Here is a 13,069-nt window from a genome sequence, read left to right as displayed (position 1 = left end):
GACGTTTAATATAATTAGAGGGGACTTTTCTGTTTGGATGAATGGGCTGTCTATGGGAAGTAGCACCTACTGAAACAAGACAATTAGATGATGACAAATGAGATTAATTGGCACAACGTAAAAGTTGTATCCCTGTGTTTAAAGGGACAATGCAACTTGTTCCATTGTTTGAAACCAACCATTCTTTCACTTCCAGGTTCTATACTATCTGGACAAGGTAAAGACTGTCACCACATCTCACACCACACAGACAAGTATTCCTATTTGTACCCAGTGTTGTTTTTGGCAGCAAATTATTTTGATTTTGATTTTAGTTTTAGTCATTAGTCTCTTGAATATAGTTTTGATTTAGTTTCAGTCACATTTTAGTCACCTGGAATGCTTTAATCTTAGTCTAGTTTTAGTCGACTAAATATCATAAGATTTTAGTTGACTAAATCTACAGTTGATTTAGTCGACTAAAATGTATTTTGGTGGGCGTTGATGCCGTCGTAATGACGCTTGCTGAAAATAGCCGATCTACAAGCTCACAACGCGTCGCGCTGCGACACGTTGTGAGCTTGTAGATCAGCTATTTCAGCATGCAACCAAAATGTAAAATTACTTATACTGGATCTCTTGTCCACTATAGTCCCTTCCTAAAAAAAAATTAGTCTAGTTTTTATTTGTTGATGAAATTGTCAGTATATTTAGTCTTAGTTTTAGTCATCCTAGCTTAGTTTCATGTAGTTTTACGTTTAGTTTTCGACAGTGCAAAAAGGTAGTCGACGGACTATTTCTCGTCTTTAGTTTTAGTCGACGAAAACAACACAGTTTGTACCACAACACTGGGGCCAAGCGGAGTCATTCCCATTTCCTTTCGTTTCCAAATGCATGTATTGTTTTTGTGTTGTTTTTTTGTTTGTTGTTTTTCCTCTTTATTTTCACAACCCACAGGGAAATTGAACGTGCATTGTTGTGGTTGCGCTCATAGGCTCCCTGATATTGACTGATATTTATTTATATATTGATACCGATATTGGCATTACAAGTTCACCATAATATTAAAGGAGAATTCCATACTAAAAGGCTTTCTTACCTTTCTTTGTAGTTGTTACGTCCCCATCAAAGAGGTCCAGGTGTTATTTTGTGCAAAAGCTCCTTATTGGCTAATTCCCCTACCATAAGCCCTAAATGAATTGCATTGAATTGAATGGGAATTGAATGGGGCTATGGGGTGTTGTGCTAATTCGCTTATTTCCATCGCTCAAAATTATAATTATTTTGTATATATCCTCTCTTCATAATGTAAATAATAACCCAAGCGGCACAGTTTACTGCTTATTTCGATGGAAATAAGTGAATTGGCACAACACCCCATACATCCCATTCAATGCAATGCAATTCATTTAGGGCTTATGGTAGGGGAAATAGCCAATAAGGAGCTTTTGCACAAAATAACACCTGGACCTCTTTGATGGGGATGTAACAACTACAAAGAAAGCCTTTTAGTATGGAATTCTCCTTTAAAGTCCCCTTAAAAGTCAACACAGCTGACGTTATACTGTATCTGATATCACATGATGCAATTATACACTTGGGTTAATGTTCCCTTCTATTAAAAAAAACAACTATGTTCCTCCCATACAGACGGAAGAGAAGGCCCATTCTGAGGTAAGAATCCATTCCACGCCGAGGCCAAGTCACGGCTGTTTGCCTTGTTTTCCAGTGTACAGAATGTACACATTACAGGATGTGTCGGAAACGGTTTATATTAAGTCCAACATAAACACAATACTACATAATGCATTATCGTTCCCCGAGTGACACAACTGCTTATAACACTGTTTAATTATAGCTCTATAGGCACTCTTAATCCATTTAGACCAGAGGCCTACATTCTACAAATGTCTTCTAAGTTTTCAGAAAAACCCATGTTTTCAAATTCTAAATTTGTGCCACATTTTCACGATTTTTCAAAAATAGCAGACCTACAGTACAAGCTCTATGAGCTATTTTTCAATAGCTAAACCGTTTAGCTATTTGGCCATATCTCCCGACATAGCTGACGCACCCCCCTAATCATTACCATTTATGAAGCATTTTATGGTCAAGTGTCATAATACTTAATAAATACGGTTCACTCACAGACCTTTTCTTTCAGCCAGGTGGTGTATTATAATTGTCATATAATTGTAACATACTCTATTATTATAATTATACTTTAACTAATCTGTGTTATAATGTAAGTCGATATAAGTGGTCATTGGCTGTAAGTAAAGCAACAAAAAAAAGATCTATGCAAGAACAAGCCAAAAATTGTCTGCCTTACACGTCCTGGAATGCCAGTATACTTTATTTAATTACACACCCAATGACCACTTATAATCACATTCATCATAACAGTGATTGTGATGTATTATAAAACATATTAGTGTATTAAAAGTAGGAGAATTGTATTACACTATGACCCTTGTAAAAAAAGTGTGTCGACAGTCGAGTGCATTATGAATACGGGTGCTTATAATTATACAGAGTCATAAGCAGATAAAATTGCATTGTGAGTATGTTCATAATGCATGATAAACATGGGCTTCATAACATAATGTACTGTAATAGTGTCTATCTATTACATAATGTGTCAGTTCATACATGTATGTCTTAAAGCTGCTATAAGCAATAATATGTCCAAATTTGAATGATTATTATTTTTTGTATCCAGACAGCCAGCAATGAGTAAAACGCTCCCAAATCTTTTTTGTCTCTGTGACACATTCTAGGGGCCACAATCTGCATTCAAAGATTTTCCTAGAAGCTTTGTCATTGGTCGATTTGCCTGTCTACTTCCTGATTGGTTAGTTAGTTTTTCCGACCAATGACAAAGCTTCTAGGAACATCGTTGAATGCAGAGTGTGGCCCCTAGATGTGTGACAGAGACTCAAATTGTTCTGCCCATTGGCTGGCTGTCTGAATATGTTCTACCCATTGGCTGGCTGTCTGAATATGTTCTACCCATTGGCTGGCTGTCTGAATATGTTCTATCCATTGGCTGGCTGTCTGAATATGTTCTACCCATTGGCTGGCTGTCTGAATATGTTCTGCCCATTGGCTGGCTGTCTGAATATGTTCTACCCATTGGCTGGCTGTCTGAATACAAAAACACTAAAGTCAATAAAATGTTGACATATTATTGCTTAGCCTCAGATCCCATCAGTGGTGGAAAAAGTACTCAATTGTTTTACTTAAGTAAAAGTACCAATACTGCAATTTAGAAGTACTTCGTTACAAAAAGTAAAAGTACGGACTGTGAGCTTGTAGATCTGCTATTGTATGGTTGTATTGGTTAATGTATGTTTTCTAATCAAACAATTAAAATCGCCAAAGTAACATGTAACTAAAAATTTCAAATAATTGTAGTGGAGTAAAAGTAAAAATTTTGGCTCTGAGATGTAGTGGAGTACTGGAAATTGGAAATACTCAAGTAAAGTACAAATACCTCAAAGTTGTACTCAAGTGCAGTACTTAAGTAAAAGTACGTAGTTACTTTCCACCACTGGATCCCATCAGATCCCAAGCAGTGATATTAATTTGGTTTAATGTAAAACCAATAGAACCGGTCAACGGTGCATACATTTAACCCTATGTTGCATTACTTTTTAATTAATGACTACATTCTGCATTCATTAAATATTATTTCATGAATAACGACATACTGTTACTGGTTCATCTTCAGCACTTTCTAACTTGAATTCCTGAATCCCTGAACCCCACATGTCATAATATAAGACAGAAATAAATCAGTCTGGTAATTCTGTCAGGGAGATGGCTCTGTGCTGTTAATAGCAAGTTAAAACATTCCTGAAATAAATTCCTTAATATATTTCATGACATTTGTTGTTGAAACAGCTGAGAACCTGCTGCGTTATCTCTTCTGTCACCTGTTCAGGTTAACTTCAGAGCCCCCTTGTGGACGTTTTAAGTAGTGTATTCATTGTTTTAGTTTCACTTTCCTTAAGTTTCATTTCCCAGAATCCATTTCCAATTAGAGCAGCAGCAGGCAGCATGCCAGCCACTACAGAAAGCACTATGAGAAAACATGATGCAAAAATGATCTCCAGTCTGTTAAAAATTGGAGATGATACTAGGCCTGTGTCTATGTTTGTAAGTTAAAATGCAAAATACTGTTGGAAAGAGAATTCTCATGCAGAGGTTGTTCTAGGAAGGAAAATGTAACATGAATAATTTACTACACCTGTGATATGAAGTCCTGCCCTGTGCTAAGCTAATATGCTAACTGTGCAAATCCTATGACCCATGTACAGTACTAGAGTACCATGCTGGATATTTCTGTTAGTTTGAAATACTTACTGCTACATGCCCTATATGTGATGAGAAGGGGTTACAATTCATAGGCATTGAAGACATGGGCCAATTTAGAATTTAATTTATGTTGATAAAAGGCATTTTGGTACATATTTTTTGGATGTCATGTACAGTATATTGCTGCATGCTTTGTAGTCTACTGTATTTCACTAAATGGACATTAGTCAAAAAAAATATTTACTAGCCATTGTTTGGAAGGACAAGGACATTCAGAGCATGTTGAAGCGTTTTACATAGGCAGAGTTGTTGTGGCTTTTGAGGAAAAACATAAATTATAATTTCAGAAGTATGATTTCATGATTATCAAAATGTTCTCACAGTGAGCATGAATGAAGGGTATTCAGGTATTCAGGTTTGAAAGTCACACTTTAATTTGAGCCAAGATTTGCACCAAACCAGACCAGGGTTAATTGGATCAGATCAGAATGATGGCACAGCATATTTATTTATTTTAACCTGCTTTATGGTTTGGGTTTATAGACGTTTAGAACATCACACACTGTAGTGTGTAGATATTGTATCAGGCTGCTATAAGCTGATAAATGTCACAACAAAGTTGCTGTAAAGTAGGCTATATTACTATTTAACCCAAGTCTGGGGTTTATAGGCTGTCATGGTAATATATTGCTGTTTGTTTGTTTGTTTGCGTGTTAAAGGTATATTCAGTGATTTCACTTAATTCAAATATCACTTATTTTTTTTGTTTTGTTGTGATAATCCTCCCTACTATAGAGTGTGCTGGCCATATAAGGAGTTCCTCCCTGTCCCCAGTTAACCCCTGGGGGGGTCAAAAAACCTTAGGTTTCGTTTTTGACTCTCTATCCTGATTGGACGAAAGGCTGGGTCCCACAGCCAAAAAAACGAAACCTAAGGTTTTTTGAGTGAAATCACTGAATACATCTTTAAGCTAGCATTTTATAACCAATTTTCCTCCAGCCACACTCATGCTGTTTGATGGAAACATGCAACATAGAGTTAACCTTTACTTTTCTCTTTCCAATCAAGGGCCAAACAGTCCAAAATTCCACGGTAATTCCCCCATTTATGTTCACATTTCATCACATTGTTTTTTCCCCATATTATGTCACACAGTAAAATGTGCAGTGTTTGTTTATCCATTTAAATTTGTTCCCAATTTTGTTTCCGTGTATGTATACGGACCTTTACAGGTCCATTTGGTTACATTTTCTACACTCTTTGAGTTACAAATGGATAGATTATACACAGAGGTTTTACGGTGTAAAAAAAACCCCAATTTGAAACAGAAAGGCTGTTCACATCAGTGTTCATAAAAAACAATGACTGTAATCTTCATGCCCTTTGACCTTTGTTTACCGTCTCCCCTCCAGCAAATCAGAAAGCTGCGGCGAGAGCTGGACGCTTCTCAGGAGAAGGTCGCGACCCTGACGTCTCAGCTGTCTGCCAACGTGAGTGTGTTTTTCCTTCCAACAGTCAAAAAAACAAAACAGACGGCGCATTTACATGATGATAGCCTGCAGGCAGAGAAAAGCTTTAATTGAAAGCCTATACGTAGTATAGCCTTTGGAAGCCCTTGAAATCCCCAAGTCTTTTAAGGAGACTGCTAATTCAATTTATTTCAGACATACGGTATTTGACGCTGCACTGTGTGTGTGTGTGTGCGTGTGTGTGTGTGTGTGTGTGTGTGTGTGTGCGTGTGCGTGTGCATGTGCGTGTGCGCGTGCGCAGGCTTGTTTACCATACACTGAGGATTGTCTCTGTCTCTGGAACGGCGCATCTCACTGATTCAGCAGAGCAGAACACAGAGAGAGAGAGAGAGAGAGAGAGAGAGAGAGAGAGAGAGAGAGAGAGCATGGACAGTAAGACAGGAAGAGAATGCAAAACAGGGAGCAAGAAAGGGCGGAAGAGAGAGATGGAAGGACAGAAAGAAATACAGAGAGGGGCGAGAATAAGTGGTACCCAAAAGACACGAGAGCGTGGGTGGGTGAGAGAGAATTCTTAATCCCCAGGAGATGCTGTCTATCTTTGCGGTGAGATGTGAAGTGATACAGCAGAGACTGTGGTGTCCCACGTATACACTATTTAGACCCTACTGTGTCTGATCAAGCGTGGAGCAGATGGGCTTTGATCGCTGAAGTTGTGCCGTGTGGGAGCCAGGCGGGCGGAGGAGGCTGAACTTCAGACAAAACTTTACACATGGAAGAGGCAGTAATGTCATGATCTATTATTCTATATATCCCAGTCCCAACGTCAAACTTCATTCTCGTGGTTTTTTGCTCATATTCGTATACCGGTATATATGAGATGGCTTTTACTGCACAGAGAAAGCACAGGCATTAACTTTTATTTTATTTTTTAGACTTTTTTTTAAACAATGTTTGCATCACTTTGGCTTTAACCCATTTTGGGCGGGCACCCATTTTGGTGTTAGCATCACGTCATGCTTTAGCTATTGAAAAATAGCAGATCTACAAGCTCATATCGCGCCACCGAGTGGCGCGATACGAGCTTGTAGGTCTGCTATTTTTTTTAGAATCTGATCTCAGGTCAGAATCTCAGGTCAGAATGGGTTAATAATGAAACTGTCAGGATGTACGTAATAGACATTTTTAGAATCTGATCTCAGGTCAGAATGGGGTTAACAACATCGATTGAATGATTGTGGTAATTTTCACCTTTGTGCTTCTAAATTATTAGCAGAAATTTGATCCCCTTTTTATTTGGTGCTGTATAAAATTATCCACTGGGTCCGGTCTATTGTGCTTTGAATACTCTTTATAATAATAATAAAGTGTCTGAACCATCAAATTTGTTTAGGTTAATTCAATTAATTTGAATGAACCCTTCAGTATACTTTCTATACTGTAATGTATTGCTTTTGATCTTTTTTTGATCAGAACTGCACAGAATTAGCACAGAATTATTAACATTTTTTCCAGGAAAAGGATTAAGAAGCACAAAGTCTTCTAAACTGCTGCAGTATAGTGCAGCTCTGTTTTCTCTGTCTGGGGGCGGGGGGGGGGGGGGGGGGTTATATTCCATGCTATGCCTTTGTTCACGTTAAATCGGGGTTAGGAGTTAATTTAACACATAGCAAAACGCTGCTAATTTAACTTGTATGCGTCAATTTAGTTATATATACACTAAGGCTTTTTCCACCATCTCCACCGTCTTCATCGATACTGCCCCTCGTTCGTGTGCTGGAAATAGCCGATCTACAAGCTCTCAACCGCCTTGCATTGGGGGCTATTTTCGGTGTGCAGTATACTGTAGATCAGGCGTTAAAGAGTGGCGTCAATGTGCCCGCGTGGCCCCACGTGAGTGAGTCCTCCCGGGACGTTTTGAGGTGTCACCGTGCTGGGGGTATAAAAGCAACAGTGGTGGAAAAAGTACTCAATTGTTTTACTTAAGTAAAAGTACCAATACTGCAATTTAGAACTACTCCTTTACAAGTAAAAGTACGGAATTGAAAATGTACTTGAGTAAAAGTGCAAAAGTATCGGCATCAAAATGTACTTAAAGTACTAAAAGTAAAAGTACTCATATTGCAGAATGTCCCACTTTCAAAATGTGTACAAAGTCTATTGAAAATAGCCGATCTACAAGCTCACAATTGTGAGCTTGTAGATCGGCTATTTTCAAATGGCCAAAATGTATTGGGTTGAAGTGGTTAATTTATGTTTTCTAATCAAAATTAAAATCTCCAAAGTAACTAAAGTAACTAAAGTTTTCAAATAATTGTAGTGGAGTAAAAGTACAAATGTTGGCTCTGAGATGTAGTGGAGTAGAAGTAAAAGTACTGGAAATTGGAAATACTCAAGTAAAGCACAAATACCTCAAAATTGTACTTAAGTACAGTACTTAAGTAAAAGTACTTAGTTACTTTCCACCACTGAAAACCAAAGGAAGGATCTTCTCTGGAGGTCTGGCCGGCCGGTGGTCAACCTCAACCTCTACCCCGGACCACTCCCGCCTCTCTGCAGAGACCACCAGGAGGGGGATAAGAAGGCCGGGGGGGGCGGGGGGGGTCAAACCCAGCCGCTGGGGGGGGGTCGGAGTGGGTGTGGCGGCGCGGCACAGATGGTTGGGCAGCTCTACGGGACACAAAAGCTCGCGCCCAAATAATTGCACCACCCGCGGGGCGGACAGGTGGACAGTGGGACAGGGCGTCGCGCTGCGCGCTGTGCTGGCAGGTTGGAGTTGGATGGAGGAGGAGGATGTGTTTGGATACGGCTGACATTTCCAAAGGTTAAGAAACCTCCGCTGAGTCATCCAGGGATGCAGGGAGGAGGAGGAGGAGGAGGAGGAGGAGGAGGAGGAGGAGGAGGAGGAGGAGGAGGAGGCGGCGAGGCCAGGATTAAGATCCTGGTATTTTCATGTGTGCATATATTATACAGTATGTAACGTATTGATGGCATTGGTGTGCATTCATTGCGGTTGTGGTCGTGCACATCTGAAACTGTGTGCAACTGCATGCATGTGCGTGTGCGTGTGTGTGCGTGCGTGTGCGTGTGTGTGTGTGTGTGTGCGTGCGCGCGCGCGTGTTCACTACTCTCTGTGCCAGCAGAGCTGGTATTCTTTGATCTGCCCGGGCGGGCGCACTGCCCAACTCTGTGCAACGCAGCGGTCGTCCTGACAGGCGTCTCCGCCTCTTTGGCTTAGGACGGGTGGATGTGTTGGCAGCGCAAGAAAGAACACACACACACACACACACACACACACAGCACACATGCAAATCCAACACACGTGCACACAGGGCGGCACAACAGGCAAAAGCAAACATGCAGCATATAAATGGTAAATGGTAAACGGTGCATTTATATAGCGCCTTTATCCAAGGCGCTTTACAGAGATTGTGCATTACATTCACCCATTCACACACACATTCATACACCGATGGCAGCGGAAACCATGCAAGGCACCAACCAGCACATCGGGAGCAATTAGGGGTTCAGTGTCTTGCTCAAGGACACTTCGACAGTAACTCTGGGGGAGCCCGGGTTCGAACTGGCAACCTTACGGTTACCATCCAGGCACTCTACCTCCCTGAGCCACCGCCGCCCCGCATATAGCACATGTTGGCATTGTTGGACATAACACCATAACCTGGTGTTATGTCCCAACAATGCCAACATGCGTAGAGCTGCTAGACTGTTCTTCAGACGACACAGAGCAGATGGTGTGAGATGCTGTCCTTCTCCGTGTGTCACAGCCCGGCTTCCTCAGATGGAAAATGAAGCGCGCGGCTAATCGCTCATACATAAGCCCCCATTTTCAATATGTTTTCCCAGATTGTTCCGTTTCCTTTCAAAACTATATAATTTCCATAATGGTTGATCTTAGGTCATGCAGGTCCAGGCAGGGTCCATTTGGTTTTGCATTCATGTGTTTCTCTCAGGGGGGCAGTCAGACAGATATTTTGTGAAGCCTGAAACTCCTGAAAGTTCATATAATGGCCTGTTGTGGCGCTGTCACTGGACCCAGAAAAACCCATAGCCCCATAGAAGTCCATGTATTTGGGCCCAACTTCACCTAGACTGTATTACCTTAATAAACATGGTCATGAATACTTTCTGCTTCCAGTCACTAGTTTAAAGTCTCATTTCTAATGTCATAATATTCTTTTTGGAAAATGATGGTCCCATTTATAAAATAAATGACCATAAAGTTGCGTATGTTCTGAGGGGCGTGGCTACCGTTACAGTCTATGATCGGGATTCCCCTCCCACTCGAGTCAAAATAAAAACCAACGGAGAAGAAGGGGGGAAGTCCCGCCTCGTTGTCTGGACCAGCCAATGGCCAGCTGGGCCAAAACGGATCTAGAAAGATGGCGACTTACAGTGCAGGAATAACAGGCTTCATTTTACGTCCATGTTAGACCCGGGGAACGCTTTGTCCATATTTTTTACAGTCTATGGTTTCTCTGTGCATTTTACAGGCTCACCTGGTGGCTGCCTTTGAGAAGAGTCTGGGGAACATGACCGGACGCCTTCAAAGCCTCACCATGACTGCGGAACAAAAGGTACAGCAGCCTTCCTACACTCTCCGGAGGTTTTTCAACCCATTCTGACCTGATATCAGATTCTAAAAATGTCAGTCGTTCTTCGATTTAAAAAAAAATAGCAGACCTACAAGCTCGTATCGCGCCACTCGGTGGCGCGATACGAGCTTGTAGATCTGCTATTTTTAAATAGCTAAAGCATAACATGATGCTGACACCAAAATGGGTGCCCGCTCAGAATGGGTTAAAGAAGAAGAATTTTAAAGAAGAATATTTGTAGTGTTAAACTCCATTTATGAGTCAAGGATGTTTCATAAGCCTAGGGGTTCAAAGCAACCATTAATTAAAGGCCTTTGGTTCATTACAAAAATAATAAACCAAGTGCTCTTGTGAACATTTCAGTTTTTCAAATATGCTTTTCATCTGTTCCGTAAAAAACAATCCTGGTCAACGGAAGAGGTTAGATTACCCTGAAACAACACTGACCTGAGACCAGCAATATGTGAAATATAGCTATATCATCTCTCTCTCTCTCTCTCTCTCTGTCTCTCTCTCTCACACACACACACACACACACACACACACACACACACACACACACACACACACACACACACACACACACACTACACACACACACACACACACACACACACACACACACTGCACACGCCGCTGAGGGGTCCTATGTAGCAGCTTGTAATCCTCTACAAATTAAAACAGACAGGGATGTTCTGCACCCTCCCTGTGCCAACCTTTAATTAACACATTCTGACCTGAGATCAGATTCATACGAAGGTTTCCACTGGACACACACTGGTCTGATTAAAACCCATTCTGACCTGAGATCAGATTCTAAAAAATGTCAGTCGTTCTTCGATTTTTCAAAAAAATAGCAGACCTACAAGCTCGTATCGCGCCACTCGGTGGCGCGATATGAGCTTGTAGATCTGCTATTTTTCAATAGCTAAAGCATGACATGATGCCGACACCAAAATGGGTGCCCGTTCAGAATGGGTTAATTAAAACAGAAACCCTATCTTCAGACCACAGTGGTTTTGGCGGGGGGGGGGCTGGGGACCATGCACTAATACTATTCCCTCTATCTTTGACGTTGATTCAGCAGAGTGGAGTTATTTATTTATTTATCTTATTTCTCATGCTAAGCAGGTGGGGGGGGGCAGTGGAGTTAAGCTAATCCTCATCACAATAACTTCTTATCTGTGCTTTTCTTGTGGGAGGAATTATCGAGCGACTTTTATTCTCTCTGTACTTTTTGTCATTTAGTTTTGGATTGAACTGATGGCCTCTTATTATACATGAAGGGCAGACGAGACGGAATTCAACATTTTCTTTGTGAGATTATATTGCTGTTCGTGGTGTTCAGCTCCTCCGTATTATTCTTTTTTTTAAGTGGTGCAACCACTTCTACATCCAGCATGCAATGCCCGTGTAGCTGTTTGTGATGTGTGTGTGTACCTGTGTGAGCACGAGTGGTGTGCGCATGCGTGAAATTGGAACGAGAGAAGTATGTGACATGGCTGCCACCTGCTGGACGCAAACGATACAGAGAAGAAATTGGAACGATACAGAGAAGAAATAGGAACGATACAAATTGGAACGATACAGAGAACCAATAGACGGGAGTTGCACCACTCGGTTCACACTGGTGTGATTTTCTAAATATATTTAAATGTAGTTTTTTATATATTTATATTTCTCGTCCTCTAGGAGTCTGAGCTGGCTGAGTTGAGAGAGACCATCGAGTGCCTGAAAACCCAAAACACAGACGCCCAGACAGCCATCCAGGTGGCACTGAACGGCCCTGATCACCTGCACAAAGGTAACACACACACACACACACACTCTGTCAAAAATGACTGCTGAACATGGTCACAACACCAGAGGAGCAGCCTCTGGAAACATAAGAATAAGAATAACACCAAAATCAAACTGTCTCAAAAACACTGGTATATATAGGGCAATAATTCTCTGGAATGCTCTGCCCAAAAACATCTTATCGACAATAAATAACAAAACTACTTTCAAAAGAAATGTCAAACGATACCTTGCCAATTTGTCAAGTATATAACTGATTTGAGTATTTGAGTTTATTAATAGTTTTTATCATGTGAATTTGTTTTTGTATTTTTAATTTAGTTTTTCCTGTTTTAATGTGAATTCTTACTTGTACATCTGTATTGTATTTGTGTTATTTAGGACCCCAGGAAGACTAGAGGCTCTTTCATGTGTCTCTAATGGGGATCCTTTAATAAACATAAACACACACAAATGTATACAACATTTCATTACATTTGTATTTTCTTATGAGAAGTGTGTGTGTGTTATGTACAGTAGTATATTAGTGTCTTTGTCGTAAACAAAAAAGCATTATTATACAGTATATTTATTTCATATATAACATAGCCAGATAGGGAAAACTTCCTCACAATATGGAAATCGCATCGTCACGGCGTGTGTCAGCCTGTCAGGAATCAGACGCGAATCCAAGGCAGGTCTAACCCAGTCACTTAATCTTAAACAAACCAACCAGAGACAGACAACACACATAACAGAAAGGCGAGGCCAGCAAGGGAAATACACAGTCCAGTTATAGTCATAGTTCAAAAGGTCACAGTAAACTAATGAATAGAAGACGAGCCAGAACAACAGACACACAGCAACAACGTCTAGGATGTGGCAGAGGACTGTTAACAGTCAGATGTG

General features: G+C 40.7%; 1 protein-coding gene across 5 annotated transcripts in view; it reads left to right on the top strand.

Annotated features, from left to right (window-relative positions):
- The window catches only part of nav3 (neuron navigator 3), a 104,743-nt gene that overhangs the window by 63,144 nt on the left and 28,530 nt on the right, over nt 1-13,069 (top strand). For all 5 annotated transcript variants that reach the window (XR_014568765.1, XM_083757578.1, XM_083757577.1 and 2 more), the window contains 6 exons: nt 197-217; nt 1,630-1,653; nt 5,368-5,391; nt 5,712-5,789; nt 10,280-10,363; nt 12,074-12,185. Coding sequence is in view for 4 of the 5 variants with exons in the window: in XM_083757578.1 (XP_083613704.1) it covers nt 197-217; nt 1,630-1,653; nt 5,368-5,391; nt 5,712-5,789; nt 10,280-10,363; nt 12,074-12,185 (343 nt within the window). In the remaining variant the exon portion in view is untranslated. The remainder of the gene's footprint in view (nt 1-196; nt 218-1,629; nt 1,654-5,367; nt 5,392-5,711; nt 5,790-10,279; nt 10,364-12,073; nt 12,186-13,069) is intronic.

The sequence above is a fragment of the Protomyctophum parallelum genome (genome assembly GCF_964188405.1).
Source record: "Protomyctophum parallelum genome assembly, chromosome: 22".
NCBI classification, from domain to species: domain Eukaryota; kingdom Metazoa; phylum Chordata; class Actinopteri; order Myctophiformes; family Myctophidae; genus Protomyctophum; species Protomyctophum parallelum.
This window is presented reverse-complemented; position numbering and strand designations above follow the sequence as displayed.